The sequence below is a fragment of the Pogona vitticeps genome, chromosome 4, assembly GCF_051106095.1.
Source record: "Pogona vitticeps strain Pit_001003342236 chromosome 4, PviZW2.1, whole genome shotgun sequence".
Classification (NCBI taxonomy): Eukaryota; Metazoa; Chordata; class Lepidosauria; order Squamata; family Agamidae; genus Pogona; species Pogona vitticeps.
The window spans coordinates 193,577,621-193,603,255 of NC_135786.1; the positions used below are offsets into that span (position 1 = coordinate 193,577,621).

The following is a 25,635-nucleotide window of genomic DNA, read 5'->3' on the forward strand; positions in this document are numbered from 1 at the left end:
ATGTTCCTAAAGAACTGATGTAGGCAATCACGCAACCCAAAAGCAAGATGAAATATGTGTTTAAAAACAGCAGAAAAGAACTCAAGGCCTGCTGGCCAAACAAAATATACTCTCTGCTTATGCCAAAAGATCAGATCTTCTTCCAATTAGTGCTAAGATTGTGTACTCAACAGAATAAATGTTGAAAGGGACAATGAGGAACACAGCATAGACAGTGAGACAAATGCTTCTTTGCTTGGTCCCTAGACCTTAACATTAACCAGGGTGTCTTCTTTGAGGCATACAAAATCTTATAACTAGAATTTTAACCATATTTGGGAATGGATATGCAGAGATGATCAAAACAACCAATCCCTACAAAATCAAATATCATAAGAGAAGAGCAGGTGTGTGAATGTGCATGTGGATGAATGCTGAATATAATGGATATAATTTCTTATCTATTTGTATAGAGAAAAATTTATGTACATATTCTCTGTTTGTAAATGTATATATTTGACTCTATATAGTTTTTTTAAAAAACCCTCCACAGCTGTTGTTTGCTAAAATTATCAAGACATCATGTCTAGACTGACGTTGAATTTTTACATCCAAGAATTCATTGTCCTTTCACCCTCTGTTGTCAAAGAACACAATGATCAGGTTCCTTGTGGTTGAAACAACTATTGCTAAGTGTGTATAAAAACTCATTGGGGAGCTGGTTTCATGCTGTTAAATTAAGCAGAAGTGCACACCAGGGTGTCAATTATGCTGTGATCATTCCTGCATATTGCACTGTCAGCTGTCTGCACAACTAAACATTGATTATTTTTGCATAGATTTGAGGCTGGAATTCCTTTGTTATTACTTTTTACTTTTTTTAAAAAAAGAGAGACTTCTCAAACTAGAGTTATAAAAGATAAATATATAAAATTACTGCTTTAGACTTGTCTGAGAGACCTTATTTCTTCACTCTGTAGTTCTCATCTTTTCAAGAATGTATGCCTTTTTTTTGCCCAAGCTGTTTTCCATGCAAATGAAAAATGTTCTAGAAGCTCTCAGGCAGAACATGCACTCTTCTGAAGTACTCAGAGGCACTTCCTTTTATCAGTATTCCCCTGTATTAATCTTAAAAACACATGTACAAGCATGGCATTACTGTGGTAACCAATTTGTCAACAGGGTGTTTAGAGTCAAAACTGGCAAATGGGCTTTCCAACGGATGGCAGGCTTGAATGCTTGCTCTGTGTGTTGGCATATATGCATGCTGTATTGTTGAGAAGGCAGTGGAAGAAAATTAATATAATCACCTGAGATTCAAAGTAGAAAGAAAGGGACATGGGTTTCAGTTACATGTTTCTGAAAGCCAAACCGATCTGATAATAACCATTTCTTTTTAGTCAGGAATGAGAATGTTCAATGAAATTCCTTACTAAATTAAATCAGCTTACAGGCATGAACTGAAACGCATGGTTCAGATATTTTATTATGCAAGTATTTCAATTCCTATTATCTGTATTTTGAAATGATAAGTATAGTAGGAAAAACTGATTGGATAGCTCAGTTAATTGGGTTGAATCTGGCAGTGGATCCTGAGGTTGGGAGTTTATTCCCCACTGTGCCTTCCAGGAGAACAGCCTACCCTGTATGGCTTTGGGCAAGCTGCACAGTCCTAGGAAGCCCACAGAAGATGGGAATGGTAACTTCTGAGTACTCTCTACCTGGAAAACTCTGAAAAGGGCCACCATCAATCAGAATTGACTTGACAGCACATGATTATTATTATTACAAAAATTCTAGATAGAAAGGACTACGTAAATTATGATATAAAGAAATAATCAGAAGAACATTTGTATTTTAGTCTACATTATACAGTCTACTCTGCATTTTTATAATCCTGCAGTGGTGACTTTATCTTCAAAATATTTTTGAGTGTAGACATTCTAGTTGCTCTATCCACAAAGCCACCAAAAACACACACTGGAAGATTGCTTTTTGATGCACCAGCAACAAAATAGTTGAAACAAACTCCCCGAACGACACCTTGTATCAGATATGCCATGAATGGTGTTCGGAATTGCCTTTTCTGCTGCTTTGCCGTAGACACAATGTGAATTCTGCTGTTCATATCATTGTTTGTAGAACCTCCCACTAACATTAATATGCCTAATACTTATAATAATAGTTCTAAAACATATCCCACCTCCTCACAACAACTAGAGAACTCAGTGTTCCAGTATTGTACTTGTAAGAACAAATTTTTAGCTCTAGAACGCCAACTATAAATCACCCACAGTACTTCAGGCATGTATACATACTAGTATTCTTGAACCATTAGCTATAAAACTGCATGTCAGGTCCTTTCACATGACAATTTACCATGTATATCGAAAGAAAATGATTCTAGAATTGGCCATGTGAGGTTGAAGAACTCACATAAATAGTCTTGTTTGAAATATCCTGCTTTGAAAGTCATATAATATGTCTCTTTTAGTACTGGTGTTGGCTTTCTTCATTTATTTTTATTAAAATGATTGAGAAAGAAATTGAAAAGTCATCAGATTCTGATACTTATTTTACTGCTATGTGATTAAGCTTTCAGCCTGTTAGTGAGCAAAAATAATTTTCAGTTTCTTAATAGGATATACAGGTGATCTGACATTGTTTTACTTTCTCATTATATTAAAGTATTGAAGAACTGTCAGGTAATAATGAATACATTCAACCTCGTGCCCCAAACCTCCAAATATATAACCTAACATAACAGTCATATTGTTTATTATGGAAGCTCAGGGAAAGAGGAACTACCAGGGCCTTAAATCAATGCAATTTAAAGTCTTAGTTATTGATCAGTTTGTGAAATATGGTACGCATCAATCTATAGCTTCATCTAGCTTATAGAGGATGTAACATTGAAACCATCCAACCTTGCAGGTTTTAGCCTAAAGCCTCTCCATAATTCTAGAAGAATTAGATTTACATCCAGCAACAGAAATAGAGTATAAATGTTTAATTAGAGAATGAACATAACTATGGTTGGAGATGTGTGAAGCAAATATTACAGAGTGATCTATGATCTTAAGAGCCCATCTTAATAGGATTTCTGTCCTCAAGTATAGATGGTGGACAAGAATGCTGCTGAATTTTCAACCTTCTAAATCAGTTTCCTCCTCCCAGTGTAGAAGACCCCACTTACTTTCGACATATTGCTTAACTACAGTGATACTTTTGTTTTTGCCATTTTTGCAGTGGATGGTTTGTAAGCTGCTAATTTGGTTTACAAAGTGGTAGCCATGTAAGTCTGTGCAGGCATATCAGCAAGAAACACAAAACAAAAGACAAAAGTTGTATTTCACACCTAGTAATGATTTAATAGTGTGGTTGCTGATCTTGAGCCAGACATCCTGGAGAGTGAAGTCAAGTGGGCCTTAGAAAGCATGGCCAACAACAAGGCCAGTGGAGGTGATGTCATTCCAGTTCAACTATTTAAAATCTTAAAAGATGATGCTCTTAAAGTGCTACACTCAATATGCCAGCAAGTTTGGAAAACACAGCAGTGGCCAGAGGACTGGAAAAGATCAGTCTACATCCCAATACCAAAGAAGGGCAGTGCCAAAGAATGCTCCAACAACCGTACAATTGCACTCATTTCACAAGCTTGCAAGGTTATGCTCAAAATCCTACAAGGTAAGCTTCAGCAGTATGTGGACTGAGAACTTTGACTATGTCAACCACAGCAAACTATGGCAAGTCCTTAAAGAAATGGGAGTGCCTGACTACCTTATTTGTCTCCTGGGAAATCTGTATGTGGGACAGGAAGCAACAGTTAGAACTGGATATGGAACAACTGATTGGTTCAAAATTGGCAAAGGAGTATGACAAGGCTGTATATTGTCTCCCTGCTTATTTAACTTATATGCAGAATACATCATGCGGAAGGCTGGACTGGAGGAATCCTAAGCCGGAATTAAGATTGCCGGAAGAAATATCAACAACCTCCGATATGCAGATGATACCACTCTGATGGCATAAAGTGAGGAAGAATTAAAGGGTGACAAAGAAGAGTGCAAAAAAAGTAGTCTTGAGGTCAACATCAAAAACACTAAGATCATAGCCACGAGTCCCATCACCTCCTGGCAAATCGAAGCGGAAGATTTGGAGGCAGTAACAGATTTCACTTTCTTGGGCTCCATGATCACTGCAGATGGTGACAGCAGCCACAAAATTAAAAGACGACTGCTTCTTGGGAGGAAAGCGATGAGAAACCTCGACAGCATCTTAAAAAGCAGAGACATCAACTTGCTGACAAAGGTCCGAATAGTAAAAGCTATGGTTTTTCCAGTAGCAATGTGTGGAAATGAGAGCTAGACCATAAAGAAGGCCGACTGCTGAAGAATTAATGCTTTTGAATTGTGGTGCTGGAGGAGAATCTTGAGAGTCCCCTGGACTGCAAAGAGATAAACCTATCCATTTGGAAGGAAATCAACCCTGAATGCTCACTGGAAGGACAGATCCTGAAGCTGAGGCTTCAATACTTTGGCCATCTCATGAGAAGAGAAGACTCCCTGGAAAAGACCCTGATGTTGGGAAAGTGTGAAGGCAAGAGGAGAAGGGGATGACAGGATGAGATGGTTGGACAGTGTCACTGAAGTGACCAACATGAATTTGATCAAATTCCGGGAGGCAGTGGAAGACAGGAGGGTCTGGCGTGCTCTGGTTCATGGGGTCAGGAAGAGTCGGACATGACTTAACGAGTAAACAACAACAGCAATTTAATACCCCCCACTTAGTATTCACTTATTTTCTTTTGAAGTTTTTTTTTCTGTAAACAGCAACAATGATTAGTAGATAAAGGAAACAGCATGTGGTAATGAGATGAGAATGACAGAATTTATCTTTGAGGCTTGTTCTGTAAAGGTGGCTGTGTGTGAAATGTATTAATAGATATGAAATGCAACTTGAGTCTTGCAACTTGAGACCACCGCAGTCTCTTAGAGCACTGTATGAATGTTCTGTTATGTAGTCTTTGTGTTCTCACTCATATCTGAAAAAGTGGACTTGTTCCATGAAAGCTCACATTAAAATATAGCAGTTATGCTTTGCATTTAACTTCTATATGGTCTGAGTGTTTTGGAAGGAAAACTCTTTTATTATTCCTGAAATTTAGTAGAAAAAATTTCACAAGAACATAGATTCCTAAAGTTCCTTTTCTGCAATCTTTAGAAATTTAAAAGAACAAAAATAGTATAGGAATTTACACTGATATCACATACCTTTTTGAAAGGGAGAATTCTCCTTAACCTTTCCTGAAAGTGGGATGGATGCAGTCAGCTGTGTTTCTGTGAAATGTTTTGTCTGTTTGACAGCTGCTAGTTGGCTTAAGCTGGTTTGTTTGTTTGTTTTATTGGGGTGCTATCTTGCCCATCAGTATGATGCATTCACGCCATTTAGACAAAAGAAATGTGCATATTTGCTTTGGCTTGCTAGATAGAAACAATCACTTTATGCCTTATGGGTTGTATTGTAGCCACAGAATTTGTTCTCAGTATGAACAAAAGAACAACAAAAGGTAATTGCCCTTTTGCCATATTTCCAGTTTCACTTTGTGGACATCTTACATTACTATACATTGTAATAATATATAATTTCCTTAGGGAATAGCATCAGTCTGGTGAAAGTGGTAGATCTAAAGAATATTTATGGACTAACATGTTTTCTAGGGGAACATAATTGACTGCTTCAGGGGTTGTTATGGAGAGTCAGTATCAGTAATATCTGCAACAAGGTATAATGAAAGATATAATTCCACTTACTTGACAATTATTGAATGTGGTTTGATTTGCTTTTGAAGAAGTACTCATAACATTGATGCATTTCTCACTAGACAGCTACCCTTCAAAGCTAATTTAGGACTCCTGGCATTTAGAAAGGATTGTCAAGTGTGAGGTCAAGAAACATTGAAATCCTGTTTATTGAATAGGGGCAATTTATCAAGCATTGGGATTTAGCTTTGGATTTGATGGCATTCAGCAGTTCTTTAAAAAAAAACATAAATTACATTGAACCTGCCTTGGGATGCTTTTAAGGGACATGGTGGCACTGTGCATTAAACCACAGAAGCCTCTGTGCTGCAAGGTCAGAAGACCAGCAGTTGTAAGGTCAAATCCACATGATAGAGTGAGCTCCCATCACTTGTCCCAGCTCCTGCCAACCTAGCAGTTCAAAAGCATGGAAATGTGAGTAGATAAATAGGTACCAACATGATGTGAATCAGCCCAGAGCCTCACACAAACAATCTGTAGTTTTTTTGTCTACTGCTGGGGCTTCAAATTTTTTGGAACTGAATTTCCTCCCAACGTGGAGGGAGTTGTAGCCATTCTACCTGAAGCCATTCTAGCCAACTACAGCAGCAGTGAGAGAGACAGGGCAGGGCAGTGGCTGTCATTTAAATCTGCTCCTCCTGTGCCTAGAGCCTGAGTCTGCTTGTTTTTTTCTTTCCGTTATGTACCATTTTGTTCCATTACCTACCTACCTGCCTGCCTGCCTGCCTACCTAGCTATCTTTCTTGGATTGCTTTTGTAGGGCTAGGGCACTTAGGAGATAAAAGGGGCTTGGGTGTCTCTTTGTGGAACTGGATGTTGAGAATTTGATTCCGCACTGTCCCTCCTGGATGGGGTCTTGACCTAATGATCCAGGGGGTCCCTTCCACCTCTGAAGTTCTGAGATGCTGCTGCTGATGATGATGATGATGCCTTTCATGAGTTGAACATATGTTACAAAGAAGAATGGAACATTTTATTTTCAAAACATAAAAATAAATGCTCAGGCAATTGCAGGTGCACAGGGTGATTTAATAAACCTAGTTCAGGAGCTCAGATGGCCTCCAGCTCCTATCACAATTATGTGAAGGAATGAAATGAGGAAATGTTTGTAACTCGTGGCTTGTAGCCAAATACATATAGTAATAGGGCAAGCTTGAAAACTGAAATATATACAGTATCTTGATTAATTTGTCCTCTATAATTGCACGAATTGATTTCTCTTGTAAAAGATTTCTCTCCTTCAGTCTAAATATACTGGTATTTTTGTCATATTCTTGCATATGCTCAAGTTTGGTTAATTGTGAAATTTGTGTTTTGAGAACTATTTTGACACAATCCTCATTAACAAAATGTTTGACAGATGACACAAGAAGATTCATAATCAATGTAGTGTTCCTTTGTCGTTATATTATTCTAACACGTTTATAACCTTGAGGCAGATTTGCTTCCTATTAGTCCATGTACCGAATGCATTTATATTCCAGCTCTCTTCCTTTATGGAACCTAAGACACCATACTGGAGTTTCTCAAATGCCCTCCCAAGCCTTCACTGACCAGCATCCTTAACTTCAGCTAGGTGACTATATTCTGCACTCTTAGGCCATTCCCCCAAATTTGATTCAAACTGGTTTTATCTAGAATGTATAAAAAGTCAGTATCTTGAAAAGGCTATACTAGATAGGGTGAAAATGTGAAACACCATAATCTAATATGAGATAAGAAAAAGTGGGCAATTAGTTGAGATGGAATTGATTGGCTAGAACACTAGGGGAGAGGAAAAGCATAAAGTGATAATGGGAATGGGAATGCATGTAAGAGGACCTCTGTAGAGTCTGCTGACAAATAAAGTGGAGCCGTCTAGGACATACCACAGTGTGACAGCTTCAGAATCTCCCATTAAGCAGAAGCTCTGTGGTCCAAAAAGAGTAAATAAAAACATAACTTGTGGTGCAGAGAAGATACAGGGAATTATCTAGATGCAAATGGATCATCCTAGATCCTTCAGCTATTCTATAGTGTCTGATTATAAATGTGTAGCAAGCATTTGAGAGTTGTCATTTAGCTCCCGAGGCATTAACTGTGACATTAAGATAGTGCCACTGGAAATTCAACATCCAGACTCCTTATCAAAAGCATGCTTTATCCCCACTGTCCCACTACTAATAAGTTAACTGATGCTCCACTTCAGACTTCTGTGTAGTCCCAGTTCAATTTGTTCTCCACAGCTGACTTTGTTTTAATAGTAGGAAGCATTCTACTGTGGATTTTCAGGGGAAATGAGAGGCAGTGTGTCACATCCAGAAGGATGGTAAATTGTCAGACAGCATGTGGAGGAAGGTCTCATATCAAAGAAAGTAACTGCTCTGCTGAGATAGTCAATAATACCTTTAAGATTCTGGGCGAACTGTAAAGTACTAATGGCTAGCTGGAATTACTGGGGAATGTGCGTATGTAGATGAGTTATGTGGCAGGTAAATGAGAAACTGCCATAATTCAAAATGTAATAAGCATTACCAGATTTTATAAAACTACTATAGCAGGTTCTGCATGCGGTAGCAAGACTATGAACTTTAGTATTGGTTGAAGACACACAAGGACGTGCACAATAGAACTTGGAAGTATTACTTTGGGAACTACAACTTCTAGCATATCCCTAGACAATATGGCCATGCAAACTGGGAGATTCTAGCAGTTGTAGTATGAAAATAATTTTCTACAACCTCTGAACAGACAACTTATCATAGCCCCTTGACCTCATTCTCCGAAAGGCGATGAGTAGGTTCAGCCAGTTCTGCAACAATAATCAGCTAGAGCTTAACTATCTCAAAGCCAAGGTTTTATCATTTGGCAGGAAACCTAAAAAAGGGGGTGTGGAGAATTAATGGACACAGGATTGAACAGGTAACTACTTACAAATACCTGGGGGTTATGCTGCACTCAGCTGGGGGATGGACAGTCCACCATGAACACGCAGCTTCAGTTGGTCATCAGTTGGTCCAAGCTGTAGCAAAGTTCACAGGAACTAAAGGTGGCCACTACATCCCTGCGGCAATCAAATTATATGAATACGAAGTCATCCCCTACCTACTATATGGAACCCTACTGGGCTCTCCTTCCACTGGCTTTGCCCCATTAGAATGTGTTCAATCAAAATTCCTAAGGTCCATCTTCCAGGTCTCCAGATATGCATCTAACACTAATCTACGACTAGAAACAGGGATGATAAAAGTTGAGGACAGAGTTTCATTTTCCTCCATCAATCTCTGGCTCAACTTCAATCACACAACATCAGATTTAGCATCCCTGGTCCTATGTGACAACTTTAAATCTTCTTGGACCAAGATGGTACAAGCAAAGCTAAGATACCAGGGATTTTCCCTAGAGGCTATTCTGACTATGGACATAATTCAAGCAAAAACTGCTCTGAGACAAAGAGTACTGGGCATAGACAGAGTGACACTAACCAATGCCCCAGCTTCTTAGCTGCAGAGGATAAGTATGCAGCCAAGCAAGATACATACATACCTCTCATTATTAGAAATCCCACAACATAGGAGGGCTTTCTTCCTAGCCAGATGGGGAGTGCTCCCCTCAGCCGCACTTGAAGGCTGTTTTAAAATGATGCCTTCTTCAGTGCCCCGTGTGGCTCGGGGGAGGTTGAATCAATGGAGCACGTTCTGCTCCAGTGCCCATACTTATCAGGGCATACAGGAAAAATATATCTTACCCTTAACCAGGAAAATGCTGGGCCCTACGGATGCAGAAAGGACCAAGCTGTTCCTTATAGGATCCAACCCACAGGACAACAAAGCAGTGTGCCAGTTTTCTGGCAGCAGCCTGTAAAACATGCAAAGCCCTTTTAAGTCTTGAAAAGAGATTCTAAGGGTGATGACCCAATCAATGGTCACATGTCGTCGTTTAGTCGTGCCCGACTCTTCGTGACCCCATGGACCAGAGCACGCCAGGCCCTGCTGTCTTCCACTGCCTCCCATAGTTGTGAGTTGGGATTCCTCCAGTCCAGCCTTCCGCATGATGTATTCTGCATATAAGTTAAATAAGCTGGGGGACAATATAGAGCCTTGTCGTACTCCTTTCCCAATTTTGAACCAATCTGTTGTTCCATATCCAGTTCTAACTGTAGCTTTGTGTCCCACATATAGGTTTCTCAGGAGATAGACAAGGTGGTAAGGTACTCCCATTTCTTTAAGGACTTGCCATAGTTTGTTGTGGTCCACACAGTCAAAGGCTTTTGCATAGTCAATGAAGCAGAAGTAGGTATTTTTCTGGAACTCTCTGGCTTTCTCCATAATCCAGCACATGTTAGCAATTTGGTCTCTAGTTCCTCTGCCCCTTCGGAATCCAGTTTGTACTTCTGGGAGTTCTCAGTCCACATACTGCTGAAGCCTACCTTGGAGGATTTTGATCATAACCTTGCTAGTGTGTGAAATGAGTGCAATTGTACGGTAGTTGGAGCATTCTTTGGCACTGCCTTTCTTTGGGATTGGGATGTAGACTGATCTTTTCCAATCCTCTGGCCACTGCTGAGTTTTTCAAACTTGCTGGCATATTGAATGTAGCACCTTAACAGCACCTTAACAGCATCATCTTTTAAGATTTTAAATAGTTCAACTGGAATGTCGTCACCTCCACTGGTTGCTCAAGGTCAGCAACTACATTGTCTGGGTTGTCTGGGATATCCAAATCTTTCTGTTATAATTCTCTGTGTATTCTTGCCACCTCTTCTTGATGTCTTCTGCTTCTGTTAGGTCCCTCCCATTTTTGTCCTTTATCATGTTCATCTTTGCACAAAATGTTCCTCTAATATCTCCAATTTTCCTGAACAGATCTTTCGTTTTTCCTTTTCTGTTATTTTCTTCTATTTATTTGCATTGTTCATTTAAGAAGGCCCTCTTGTCTCTCCTTGCTATTCTTTGGAAGTCTGCATTCAATTTTCTGTAGCTTTCCCTATCTCCCTTGCATTTTGTTTCCCTTCTCCTCTCTGCTATTTCTAAGGCCTCGTTGGACAGCCACTTTGCTTTCTTGCATTTCCTTTTCTTTGGGATGGTTTTTGTTGCTGCCTCCTGGACAATGTTACGAGCCTCTATCCCAAGTTCTTCAGGCACTCTGTCCACCAAATCGAGTTCCTTAAATCTGTTCTTCACTTCCACTGTGTATTCATAAGGGATTTGGTTTAGATTATACCTGAGTGGCCCAGTGGTTTTTCCTACTCTCTTCAGTTTAAGCTTGAATTTTGCTATGAGAAGCTGATGATCAGAGCCGCAGTGAGCTCCAGGTCTTGTTTTTGCTGACTGTATAGAGCTTCTCCATCTTTGGCTGCAGAGAATATAATCAATCTGATTTCGATTAAACTTTAATATATTAAAGTTGCATCGAGGATACTTTCACTCTGGATTTCCTGCACTGGCTGGGGCCTGGACGCAATGACCCTTGGTTTTCCTTCCAGCTCTACAGTTCTGTGGTGCTATAATTCCATCATTATGCTGCTATAATGACAAATACACCAGAGGTGTATTTTTGCGTGGAAGAACTATGAATTTTGTTTGGTTCTACTATTATAAACAAATTCCTGGACTAATAAATCTTTAATTCCAAGTGGATTTTGCCTCAAGCTAACTGGTGCATCACAGTATACTGTATTTTTAATTGCTGAGATATAATCTATCATACACAGACCTACATTACATTAGTGAAAGGAATGCAATAGATTCTCAAATAATTGTTTTCATAGGGAGATTGACTTAATTGGCAGTTATTTATTCATGGCTTGTATCCCTTTGAACTTTAAAAAACAAATTAGTTATTTACAAAAAGGAATGTACAAAAGTCATTTACAAACACTCTATTGGTGTTCGTGTAACATTTTGTGTAATGTACTGGTTAATTGTGGCTTAATGGACTATTGTGGGAATTAAACCCTGTTTCATAGTTTAGTAAGTCACAAGTAGAGTAAATGACTGAATCAGCAGAGATTTATTGAGTCAGCTCCTATGTAAATTCCACTGATTCAACGAGACTACTCTCCTTATGATTTATTATGCTAAGCAACAGGAAGTTTTTTTAAAGAGAGGACAATTTTGAGGAAATATATAGTGAGTGGATTAATTGTTTACACCATTCTGAACTGTATTTTCAAATTATCATACCCAAAATTGGTACTACCCATGACCAACTATTGTCTTTCATGAAGAACTACATTCCTTTTGGTTACCACAGCTCAGCTTGTGATGCAATCTTGAATCTTTCATCAGCCTGTTTTAAGGGTTTTTAAAACTGCTTTTAGTTGTTGTTATATCACTTTATTTTATTTTTTAGTTATACATCATTTATTGCTATTTTTTTAAAAAAAGTTAATAGAAATAAATATCATATAATGAAAGCACCATATGTTTCTAATATTTCAAAATACTCCTGGGAAACCTTGGAATAAGTTTGTTTTCCCAAAATGTCAACTGGTTTACCTTAGGGCCATGAAAAACTGACTTTGTTAGCAAATATAATAAAAGAATTTAAAAGAATTGTTGTGTTTCTCCATATGTCTTTGTTGCCAAACCATTGTAATCATCTTACATTCTGAGTACAGTGGGGTCTTGACTTACGAACTTAATCCGTATTGGAAGGCAGTTCTCAGGTCGAAAAGTTCTTAAGTCGAATCTGCATTTCCCATAGGAATGCATTGAAAACCATTTAATCCGTATCTGCTCTTTTCGTCCATAGAAACTAATGGGAAGCTGCTATTCCGTCTTCTGCCACTAGAGGGGGATATTTTTTCTTTTTTCCTTTTAACCTAAGATGACTTAGCTTTAAAAAAAAGGGAAAAAAAAGAGTTCGTAACTCGAATCTAAGTTTGTAAGTCGAGTCCATATATTCCTATGAGAGCGGTTCGTAAGTCGAAATGTTTGTATGTCGAGCCATTCGTAAGTCGAGACCCCACTGTACATTTTTCAATAAGTACAAGTTCCCAAATCTTCCACAATTTGTATCCCCCTTTGGGGTCTTTCCAGTGTGCAGCAATTTGTAATCTCACTACAATCAAAACTGTACGTGAAAGACTGTCATCTCCCTCTTCAAATGGAGATAACATGAATAAAACCTGATTACTATTTCTTAGTGTATCATTTGAGATACAAGGGAAAGTACCTGAAAGCAAGTGGGTTTCACTAAATCAGTCACTGTACCCTAATAGTAGGTGACACTATTGAGCACTGAATGTGGGACAGCATCCATGTTAGGCATAACAATATAAATTCTGACTTGTTTTGTCCTTCTAGTGAATCTGGTAAATTGAATGGTAAATTGTCATTTGTTTTTCTCCTTGATGTGAATTGTTACAAGATGGGATTTATTTTATATTCATTTTTGTGTGTGTCAAAGACAACTTGTGCGTTTTCCTTGTATATTTCTGTAAAATGTGCAAGAGTAGAAAAAACAACCCATGAACTGATAACAATGGTATGAGTTGTTTCTGTCTTTTATATCAATCAGTTTGCCCTGTTGTGCATTCTCATAATAGGAAAATGTGCAGAAAGAGGAGCAGTACATAAATTGTATTATACACAAATTATGAAAGCAATAAACCAAAAAATGTGTCTCTGTGTCATGTCAGACCAAGATTTCTTGAAAGGACTGGGGAATCCTTTACAGTGGGGTCTCTACTTAAGGACGTCCCTACTTAAGAACAATCCAGCTTAAGAACAGCTCCATTTGCTAAATTTTGCTTCTACTTGAGAACAGAAATCCAAGATAAGAACAGGAAAAAAACCTTTCCTGCTCTTTTTTTTAACCTTAGGTCATCTTAGGTTAAAAAAAAATTCTCCCCCTAGTGGTAGAGTATGTATTAACCAGCTTTGCATTAGTTCCTATGGGAACTAATGCTTCAATGTACGAACGCACCTCTACATAACAAAAAAGCAGCCAGAACGGATTAATTGGTTTTCAGTCCATTCCTATGGGAAATTTTGCTTCAACTTAAGAACGTTTCAACTTAAGAACGCCATTCCAAAACGGATTAAGTTCTTAAGTAGAGGTTCCACTGTAGTTTCTATGGACGGAAAAGAGCAGATACGGATTAAATGGTTTTCAATGCATTCCTATGGGAAATGCAGATTCAACATAAGAACTTTTCAACTTGAGAACCACCTTCCAATACGGATTAAGTTCTTAAGTAGAGACCCCACTGTAGTAGCTTTCTTGCTGAGATAACCAATCTCAACTGAAATCTGAGTAGCTGTGAGATTTCATCACATATTAATTGTGAGGTCACTTGGTCCTGAGCCATTCCCACTGGACCTCTTCAATGGGGCTAGATTTCCCAACAAATATTCCAATATGCTTCCCTTGCCATTGTTAAGCCACTAGAATTTCCATCCATTTCTTTAGTTAAAGCAGTGAGAGAGGTATTGTGTACAAGTGGTTAAATAAAGTCATTAAATCCCCTCTATTGTACCATGTGTTTTTAGTCAAGACTCCCTGCTCAAGTGTTTTACCAATATTGAGTGATCTAATATGCTCCTTTTCCTCCAACCTTTTCTCTGGGCATATTAATTTAGGTTTATAAATAGGCAAAGGGTTTAAATTCAAAGTAGTGGAGACATAGAATAACCCTATAAAAGGGAATTTCATTCCCTTCTCTTGGTTGCCTAGATTGGCTTAGCAATGGAGCTCTCTTGAAGAGTTCGTGGTAGCTTCAGATTCTCACAGGTCACTTTCATTCCTGGTGGGATTGAACAACTGCTTCAGTTGAAATATCATGTGGTAATGGTTAAAGATGGGGACTGGAGTCTTCCATTACCTTAATTACAATATTCATATGGACACTTGAGGATGCCATCAAGAATCTGCATCTTTCACTTTGATGAACAAAAGATTTTAGCATTTTTGACAGATGTAGGTGCCTGTGGAGTTACTGCAATTGTCTGGGGGGAAGGGAGGAAAGAGTTGATTCAATAAGGATGTTGTGCCTTACAAAGTGTGCTCTAATTCCTCCCATGTCTAATTATGCCTGGCCATGTGCCTATTTTCCCTTTCAAAGCATGTTCTAATTTCTCCTATTTCTAATTTCTCCCTTGTTGCTATTTCTTAGTGTATCTGTTTAACGTGGTTTTTGGTTTTTAATTTACTTAATTCCTAGTAGGTAGTTTCTTGGTACATCTGAGCTCATTCCTTGAGGTTATAGATAGGTAGGAATTTGAATGAGGAATTGCTCAAATTAAGCCTAAAAGTTTTCTATACAAATTTAAATTTCTGAAGGGAATTTTGAGACACATCAGCTTTAATGTACTATACTTACATTTCAGTCCAAATACTCCTGGACCTTTGAGAGAATGAATTTAAGGAACCAATCCCTTCTTGAGGGTTCATTAGTAAAAGTAAAACATCTACAAAAAGACTGAGTAGATAAGTATCTTTTACTATCTAAAACAGTCTTCTTTGTTGCTTTGTTCTTCTTCTCTCTCCCCCCACCCCAACTTTGGTTAATAGTTGAGAGACTTTATTGCTAACTTCTTAATAACCAAATGACATGATGATCTATTTGCAATAAGCACCCCAGTTTGATAACCAACTGGCAAAGGTCTGCAGGAAGAGTAACAGTCAACAAGCAAACTCACAAGCTTGTACAGATACTTCAAGTAAATGTCTCACCAAGAATTAGTAGGACACTTTTCAAAGAAACACTCTAACGTACTAGTCAGATATAGCAACTGATCATTATAGCACATAATTGTATGCTGTAACATGAAGAACATCACAATTAAGCACCAGTACAAAACGTCCTTGAGCCAGTGATGGAATATTTTAAATCATATTTTCAGGATGGTTTGCAATAATATTTGAAACAATTTAAGAATAGTTTGATCAAGTTGTCAACATAAAATCCAATATAATGCATTGTATTAAGAGCAAATATCCATTAATCAAATAAAAAACAGCGAGAGATGGTTTTTACTTGAAATTTGGAGGAAAAGTGAGAGAGAGATGGAATGTTTCTGTGAAGGGAATTAACACTAGGGAGAAGCAAGAAAAATAGATTTTTATGGAAGAAATACACTTTTCAGATTGTTCTGAGTGAGTGTGAGAAGGAACAAAGATTGCAAGCAAATACTGTACATATGAGAGAAATGTAGAAGAATGACTGTTTTGATCAGGACCATGGACAGTGTTACTGTTAGGGATAAGGAGTAGCAGTTGCTTCCCTGTCCTTGCTTCACTTTCCATTGTACAGCATGACTTGTGGACCAAAACTTTTTTAAAAAAAATAATAATCAGCACTTGGCTTTCTGTGAGCTCTTCATTACACTACTGTTTATTTGTAAAGTAGATTTCTTTGCAGAGGTTTTAGGACATGGATAAACCAATTATTGAAACAAGGATTGTCCTTAAGATTCCATAATTGGATTGTCCTTAAGTTTCCTTGTGCAGCAGGAATCAGTCTTCACCACAATGAATTGCCTATCTTGCTGTGCAGCAAGATACAGTCTTGGATATTCTTTGTGATGTCTTTTAATCTTTTGCATTTACAATTTGACAGCTCTTACACAGAATGAATCAGAAATGTCCTTTTTATGTTAATTAATCTTTCTTTTGAAAAAAAGGGCTGCCTGTAAAATCAATCTAATCCTTTCTCATTATGTGGAGAGACAAGGGAACAATATCTCAACGAGCAATTGCCTTTAAATTTCTGGATTGCTTTAGCATTGAAAGGACAAAGTCCAGTGTGAAATATCTGTTCATCTATACAAAATAAATGGTATTTTCTTGTTTGATGGTGGCAGTGATGGACACTTGATGGAATATTATCAAGTATTTCAGACAGAATATCTGTTGAATGAATATTTCCTACTAATGAATTAAATGCTGCCAATATTCACACATACATGGTTAACTTTGCGGGAAGTGTACATCAGAATCACAAAAGCTCAAGCCCGTAGGTGAAGCTCTGCATGATCCAGGTTATTCTCATGTTCTAGAAGTTGAACAGAACTGTAGTGGCTGGAATTATGTGACTTAATTATGCATGCAAAAAGCAAACTGCATAACATTGAGTCACTTCTAGCTGGCAATTATGGAGTCCCTGATGGGATTCTCAAACATGTCCCAAGCCAATTGATGTTCGTGACCCCAAGAATCCCTACAATGATTCATTAATTGCCAGGTTGAAGTATCTGAATGTTTGACTCCCACATATATACAATTAAGCAACAGGATTTCAGCCAATAGGTAGCAGCTTCAAAACATTCTAGAAATCAATCAGATCTAAATGTCTTTGGAATTAGATGATCCTATATCCACCCCTGCAACGGTCAAATGGTGGTAGCCCCTCAAGCAGTGAGGTACAGGGGTTGAACATTTATTACCTCTGATTCCCAAATCTGGCAGGGCTCCTGCCAAGGGGAGAGCTGTAACTACTTGGCATATCCCATAGGGCCTACTAGGCCATAACCATACATTTATGGACCAACTGAAGATGCCAAATACTTTTCAAATGCAGCCCCAGGTAGAGTTCATTACAGTAAGCTAAATAGAATGGAACCAAGACATGTATCAGTGTGACCAGAATGGACTTGTCCAGAATCAGATGCAGCTAACATTCCAGTGCAAAGTCCTCCTAATTCCTGCTGTAGGTCACCAAGGTGATCAAAGCCATCCCTGTCCCATAACCAGGTCTAGAGCCAGGTTGAAATGGACCTCAAAAGTCTCATACAGGAACCACTGGAGTTAAGCTACCATATGCACCAGTACCTTGCCCAAGACGGGAATATTGGAAATTGTCCAGTAGTTATCCAGTGCAGTGGAATTAAAGGAGTTCTTTTTCAGCAAAAGTCTCATTACAGTCCCCTGTAAACATGCTGAAAACCCTGAAAAGGGTCACCATAAGTCAGAGTTGATATGACAGCACATAATAATATGTAATACCTACTGTGTGCCCTGACCACTGTTATGAGCTAATGAGTTAACATATATGTCATGACTCTTACCATTCCAAGGATCCTGTATGTATTCTTGTGTGGTTCAGATTAGACTCTGTCATCCCTGGACAAGCCAGATATAGCCATCAAATCGATATCAGCTGAAGAGTCTGTGTAAGAGAAGATAACAAGAGATTAAAGTAAAATATGCACTCTGCCAATCATTCCACAATTGTCAGCCATTCCATATATACATTCTTGAAACTACTAATAACATTAACATAGTGTGCAAAGAAATAAACTTACATGAATTACAGCTCAGATTGTATCACAATGACATTTGGAAAAATGATAAATCTCATTAAAATGTAACAGCATAAAGGTTACAGTTAAACGCATGAGTAAAATGTTGCTTAAAACCAGCCTGTGTGTCTGTGTTGCACCACAATTTTCATCAAATGATCCAAAGTAAATAATTATACTTATTTTCCTTTGGCAAAAACAGAGTCAGTTTCTCTCCATCTTATCTCAGTATTTGTTTCATTACATCAGAATGTTTAATTAAGGGAGAATTAGTCACAGGATGAATCATGAGAGGCATGCATGTTGACAAGTGGCTTTGTACATTAATACATTTTTGGTTGTACTCTATATGTACCATATGGGCCTGGTTGCTCTATGTTGATAAACATAGCTATTTTATTTTATATGTTTTCATAATGAACATCCTATGTGGGTTTTTTTTGGGGGGGGTTGAATTTGTCCAAACTCTTGATTGTTGTTGTTGTTATTGTTGTTTGCCAGATAGTCTACATGGGCTGGACAGAAGAGCGGGAACAAGATTCTCTTCAGGACCGAATGTATACACCAAAGTTTCTAGCACTGCGGGGTTCTTCACTTTATAAATTTATATCCCCTCCGGTAAGTATTATTACTATGCATTGTTTGCCCACAAAATGTGTAGCTGTTTGTAATGACCTTGATAGAAATATTTTGTGATAACCCAAGACACCTCATGAAGATTTGCAACAAAAAAGGTAGTAATAGTGAGAGAAATTAATGGCTTATTAACACCAAATTGCTATTGGAAGAAGTGATAGGGAAACAAGTCTTGTCCATGCCCAATGCTGGGATTTTTTGGTAAACACTGAAACATTTTTATCTTTACTCAGCTGTGTTTGTGACAAATATGGAGAGGGGAAAACTTCTATGTTTGTGCTGAAATACAGTTGGCTTTCAAACTACCTCTTCTGTAACTGTGGAAATATTGGAATGCAAGAGACAAATTCCTTTTGGCAAAAATATTCTTAATTGAATTTTTGTTTAATGTAATCTTTTGTTTCTGCTTGATATCCAAACAAATGGGCTTGTGTAGAGCCACTGAGGTAATTTCTTAGTTCTCGCACACAAGCTTGGATCCAGAGACACATCAGTGAAGGGGTGAGAGCAGAAGGTGATTTTCCGCTGCTGCCCTCCTGTCTCTTGAGATTCCTCTTCTCACACAAAGTCTCTCTGGACAGTAAGAAAACTACAGTGGTGCCTTGACTTACGAATTTAATCCATCCCAGAAGATATTCGTAAATCAAAACATTTGTAAGTCAAATCAGCATTTCCCATAGGAATGCATTGAAACCCGATTAATCCATTCCAGCTGTTTTTTGTTCTTATGTCGAGGCATGGTTTGTAAGTTGAAGCATAGGAACTAATGCAAAACCGATTAATCCATCCTCTACCACTAGGGGGAGAAGTTTTCTTCTTTTAACCTAAGATGAACTTAGGTTAAAAAAAGGGCAGGAAAGGAGGAAGGGAAGGAACAATGGGGAAAAGAGGAAAGGAAGGAAGAAAGCCATCACTGGGACACACAAACCCCTCAGACAAAGGTGTGTGCTTTTAAGCACATAAAGAGAGAAGACAGAGAGAGAGAAGACAATGGGGGGAGAGACTTGAGTCTAAACTCCATGTTAAAGGCCAACAGCCAGACAGACTTTTGCAAACTGTTTTCTGATTTTAAAACCAAATGACTAAAATGCATTTTAGAGGCCAACAGCCAGACCGACCTTTGCAAATTGTTTTCTGATTTTAAAACCAAAAGACTAAAATGTATTTTAGAGGCCAACAGCCAAACCGACCTTTGCAAACAGTTTTCTGATTTTAAAACCAAAAGACTAAAATGCATTTTAGAGGCCAACAGCCAGACACACCTTTGCAACCAGTTTTCTGATTTTAAAACCTACAGCCAGCACAGAAACATAAACTCCCCCAGCCACCTAGCCCAACCCCAAGCTGCAAAACCTCAGAACAGACAGTCTCTGTTTTAAAAAAGAAAGTCAAAAATCCAAAAATAAAAAAGCCTCCCCCCCCAAAAAAAAACACAGTCCGGACAGTACAGTACCAGGCAGTAGACAGTCTGAAGTCGCTCTCCGTATCCACACTCTCTAACTCTTGGGGCGAATGAGGTAGCAGACAAACAGCCTCTTCGCCGGCCAATGGTTAACTGAAAGGTCAAATTTCCTGCCTTCCCCATGTTTTTTTTCCATTCATAAGTCAAAGCTCCATTTGCAAGTCAAAGCAAAATTTTGCAAACGGAGCTGTTCGTAACTTGAAATGTTTGTAGGTTGGAACATTCGTAAGTCAAGGCACCTCTGTATTCTGAAGGGGTTCAGATTGAGCATGAGGTGGGAGAGATAAAAGGGAAGAAGGGGTAATGAATGGGTGCATTCCAGCACTGGTCTAGCTATCAGCTGCTCTTGGATGGTAGTGACATAATCAGGTTCAGTCCTGCCTACCAGAATCTTCAAGATTTGTTGGCTGTGTAATATGGTTAGCTTCTTTTTTCTGACAAGAATGTAGATCTTACAAACCTTGGGACTATGACCAGTCTTTTTGTTTATGCTACTCTATATGCTCACTGGGGGAAGGGGCTTGGAAATGAAGCCAACATAGAAAGAATAAACGTCCTCTTCATTTATGACACTTTACAGCAGCAAGGTAGACCTGTATGTTTGGTATGAGGACATTTCAGCTATAATTGCACAATGATAGTCTATAAGTGATTAATGCTGTCATTATTTTCCAAAAATATATTATTGGAGGTAGTTATGTTTTGTTTATTTTTATCCAAGGTTACTACATGGGACTGGACACGAGCTGAGAGAACATTTTCTGTATATGAGATCATGTACAAAATACTCAAGGTATGAAGAATAAAGTAAATAACTTCATTGAAAGAAGGGAAGGAAAAACAGTATTGCAGTACTGTTGCATTTGCCAATAAAACTCTAGTTCTTATCTTGTCTTGCATGTCTTGCAAAGGAATCCAAACAAAGTTGGTGCAAAATAATGGCCTATGTCAATAAGTCCAGAAAGGTACAGTGGTGCCTCGCAAGACGATTTTAATTCGTTCCGCGAAAATCGTCGTCTTGTGAAAAAAATTGTCTTGTGAGGTTCCCTATGCATCGGTCTCAAAAAAAAAAAAAGTCTTCCAAAGCATCAGTCTCAAAAAAAAGTCTTGCAAAGCATCGGTCTAAAAAAAAAAAGTCTTGTGAAGCATGGTCATAGAAAAAAAGTCTTGCAAGGCACCATAGTGATTGCAAAAACCAATTGTCTTGCGGGTTTTTTGTCCCATGAGGCAATCGTCTAGCGAGGCACCACTATATATATAAACTGAACAAGGTAAACAGTAATATGGGCAGGATCTTTGTTTTGTGAAATTTGTTTTCAACATTGGCAGAGTAAGGACTTAGAACAAAGGTGCAAAACGTTTGGCCCTCCATGTGTTTTGACTTACAGCTTCCATCAGCTCTATCCTTCACAGTCCATTTGGACTCTCAGGACTGTTTGGATCCACTATTTTTTTTTCTATGTCTACCACATCCCCAAAGTGACATCATTCTGAGATGTGCTGAGAAATCAAAATTGCAGCCCAGAACATCTGTTTTATTTCCTCAGAGAACTCAGGAACATCAGCGCAAATAGTAGTTCCAAGATGCCTCTGCACACAGTAGGGAGCCGCTGTTGCCCACTAAGTACCACAAAATCCTATCAGATGAAACTGAGATCAACAGCACTTGAGGGCAGCTGCCATCTCCAAGTTAATATGATGAAGCTTGCCCATAGTTGCTTTTGCCCCTTGTTTACTCACTTCTACTTAAAAGCTACCTAAAAATATGGGAAGGTATGTTAATAATACTGTTGTTGGCCTAAAATGATAGGGTGGGTTTAAGGCATTGTAACAAAGAATTCCAGAATCTGAATGTCATGTTTCCATATTTGTAAACTGAACATATGAGATTTCGCCTAGAGTGGTTGAAATGACTAGATAGGTGGGGTATAAATACAATAAATAATAATAATAATATGAGAACTCTTGGTCAGAATGTACAATCAGTCCAGAAAGAGCCCTTTCCATTTTAACCCCTAACCATGTTCACAACTCTCAGAAATCACATACTGTTCATGAAGAAGAGTTTTTAATAGCATCAGCTGTGAAAATGTGGCTATTCCTATTTGAAATTTATCCTTGTCATCTGTGCTCTTAAATGTTAGGATAATTATAATCAGTTAGGATTTGCAAGACTTTGCTATTGCCTGAACACACAGACCTGCATGTTGAGCAATAAATGAATAACAATAAGCTCTTTTTAAAGTAGACATTAAAAAGGCTAGTGAGTGTCTATCTATGTATGTACATTATAAAACAGCAGGTGCCTAAAACAATACATTATTTTTAGGGTTATAGATACCAAAATCGCTATTTGTGTAATGTCATTCATCAGGAGCTGAATTAAAAGTCATCATTTGCCAACATTACTACACTGTGGCATCTGGTGATGGAAAAATAAATTCAACTTTATCACAACATTATGGTAACAAATGAACAGTACTGACTTCTGCTGAAGTGTTAGATATCTTTGCCAGTTACGATAAAGTTTAAACTGGTACTTTGTCATTAAACTACGAAGCAATTTTTCAGGATCAAAGTCCTTTTCAGTCTTCATTTAGTATTGTCTCCAAGGATCCAGCCTCATAATAACATCTAGCCAGTGTCATTTAGGCATGATAAGGCTCTGAGCCTGGATGTGCTCTGTGCATAAGTAATTCTTACTACACAAATAGTTGGACTCAAGGCCATGATTAGAGCTAGTCCAGTCTCTTTGTATCATGTCCATTCAGCAGAAGAAGAATAAGCATCCTTTTCTCCTAAATGTGCACCCGTTTCTGTCTCTGGCATCTTCTTTCCCTGCCCGAATGAGCTTTCCAATTTCTCCTTTTCATTCGCATCCCTCATTTAGCTCTTTCACACACACACACACACAAACACACACACGCACGCGCACACACACACACACACACACACACACACACACACACACACACACACACACACACACACACACACACACACACACACACACACACAGAGACTCCTTCTCTCTCTCTCTCTCCCTCCATCCACTCATCCTCAATGATGCCCCTTGGCCATCGTCATTTAAGCAACAATCAACAGTTACTAATGCTGATATCTCTCTGCTTAACCAAACAAAATAATGGGACTTCTAAAAACGGCAAATTTCACACCACTTGGTTCAGGGGAAACAGGACATGAAGCAATAACCATTCTCTTCTGAAGCTTGTCTAGCATCCATGCTGTAGGGAAAAAGGCATTGTTGCCAAGAGAATTGCAAAATCATTACCATTTAGCATTCAGGCTGCTATGTTGAGTAAACATGAAGAATCGTCTACAAACCTTTATACTCTGTTTCCAGTGCTATAGAATAAGGAAGAGCAAACAGAACAAATTCCCTTTAGATTAGCAGGGTTTAATAAACAGGTTGTGTTAGTCTGCTTCAGCATGTATAGCAAAACAAAACATGTTGTGGAACCCTTGAGACTAACTGGCTTATTTTAATGTGAACTTTCATAGATTATCATTCACTTTTTCAGGCACACCTTTGTACATCCTGTAATAGGAATCAACAAGCACATGTTTAGGATGCTGTATCTTTTAATTTTCTAAAAAGCATCTGACAAAGTTTTACTGACTTGTTAGTTCTCCATGTGGAGAAGAACAGACCTGTTCTTCCAAATCATACTGCCGTACTACTGGCTTCATCCCTGCCATCCTATGTCTTTTCATCTCTGACCTCCATACATACTTGAGGATTATCTGAAGAGGGAACTCTCTGTATTCACATGGGCAGCTTTGCTCTGCTGCCATGAGGGATGCCATGTAAGTACACCGTATTCCCCCACTTCAGATCTTTCCACAGAAATCAGAGGATGCTGAAAGCTGTTCATTTTCCAGGTGGTTGTTTAGCCTACATTTAGCCCACTATCTGCATTTAATCTTAAACAAAACACGCAGGTTTCTTGGTTGGCATTTGCCATATATCCATTTAAAATTAGGCTATCAGCAAGTTTTGAACCTATAGTCTCAGGAGATGAAGATCAGTGAGGAGGGATTCTCATCAAAATGATTGTCTGAAAACAAAATATTATGCGGTTGAATGAAAAAAAATAAGAGGAGGCATGTCTTTGTCTTGTTGAAACAGGAAAGTGAAATGCATTATAATCTGCAACAGATCTGCATGTTTTTTTGCTGCAGTTTGCAGAAGATCTACTGTTGTCTGAAAGAAACAATGGCGGTATTAATTGTGCACTGTGAGTTTCTTAGAGCAGTGAAGTTCTCAGCTATTTCTCTTGACTTCATAAGCTGGACTGTGGCTGGAACAGTCTAAGCTTCTTGACACATTGCAACAGGTTCCAAGGAGGTGATAAAAAAATAAAAAAATAAAATAAAATAAGTAAAGCTAAGAGTAATGTCTTGGCTACATGTGTTTCACTTTCTGACCTCTTCTCTTCTGCTGCTACTTCCATCCAAAATTTATTTTCCTAATGGAATAAAATGAAGGTTCTCATGCCCCAACTAGTCATAAAAGAGACCTAAATGACAGTGTTTTCTATGCCTCTAGGCTAAGTTTAAAAATCAAGCCAAAAAGGATGAGAGAAATAATTTAAAAAAAGAAAAGAAATATGAATGGGTAAGATGGATTTGGGGTTGGGAGGCAACAAGTTTATGACATCTCAGACTACAATTTAATTCCCTTAAAGCAAGACTGGGATTTATTTTTCAGCTTGTTTACCGTATCATAAATAGCCTTTGATGATAAGTGATTCCCAAAAAGTCAGCATGGTTCTGGCTTTGTTACAAAATTTAAAATTAGTGCTAAATATGGGTGGAATAATCACCCAGGAAATGAATAGGAAATTGATGCATTTGTTTATTTTAGTTCCTTGGTTTTTTTTTTTTTTTCATTTTTCCAGTTGACAGTTGGTTTCGCCTCCCTGCTTGCATCAATTTGGAACTTGGAGGAAAAGAACCAAATGAAATGCATTTTACACCCTTAATATGTATATTAGTATGTATACACAAAATGTATACATATTTTGTGTGCAGTTTTGCAAAATATACACACTGTATAAAGCTGTTTGCCTTTGTATGGTGTTTCATTGCACATTATCACTAATGCACACATTTTAGTGCATTTTACCCTTATAATGTGGTTTTTGTATGTATATAAAGTTTGGAGATCTGTTTTGCAATTATGAGATGTGGAGAAAGCAAACAATAACTGCATGTTTATTCTCATGTTGATTTGAAAAGTATGGGTTTGGTCAGTTCTTATCTAATACAAACCTTAGCATTCATATATAATAGAACAGAGCCTATGTAGCAACTATACTGTATGTTTCGGCTGTATCCAAAGAGAACTAATGCCCCAAGCTTACCTTTGTAGAGGGCTTTTTAGTTTGAAAGGACTTGTAAGAAAAACGCTATCTCATTAGGACAGGTGTATTGCGCCCACTTAACATAAAAGCCATATTAATTAGGTCTACAAATGTTCTATTTT

The 25,635-nt window shown here is 38.2% G+C and overlaps 1 protein-coding gene across 2 annotated transcripts in view; it reads left to right on the forward strand.

The window, feature by feature from the left end:
• SNTG1 (syntrophin gamma 1) overlaps positions 1-25,635 on the forward strand; it is a 290,507-nt gene that overhangs the window by 231,813 nt on the left and 33,059 nt on the right. For both annotated transcript variants that reach the window (XM_072998919.2, XM_078393734.1), the window contains 2 exons: positions 18,530-18,646; positions 20,848-20,919. In XM_072998919.2, coding sequence (XP_072855020.1) covers positions 18,530-18,646; positions 20,848-20,919 — 189 coding nt within the window. The remainder of the gene's footprint in view (positions 1-18,529; positions 18,647-20,847; positions 20,920-25,635) is intronic.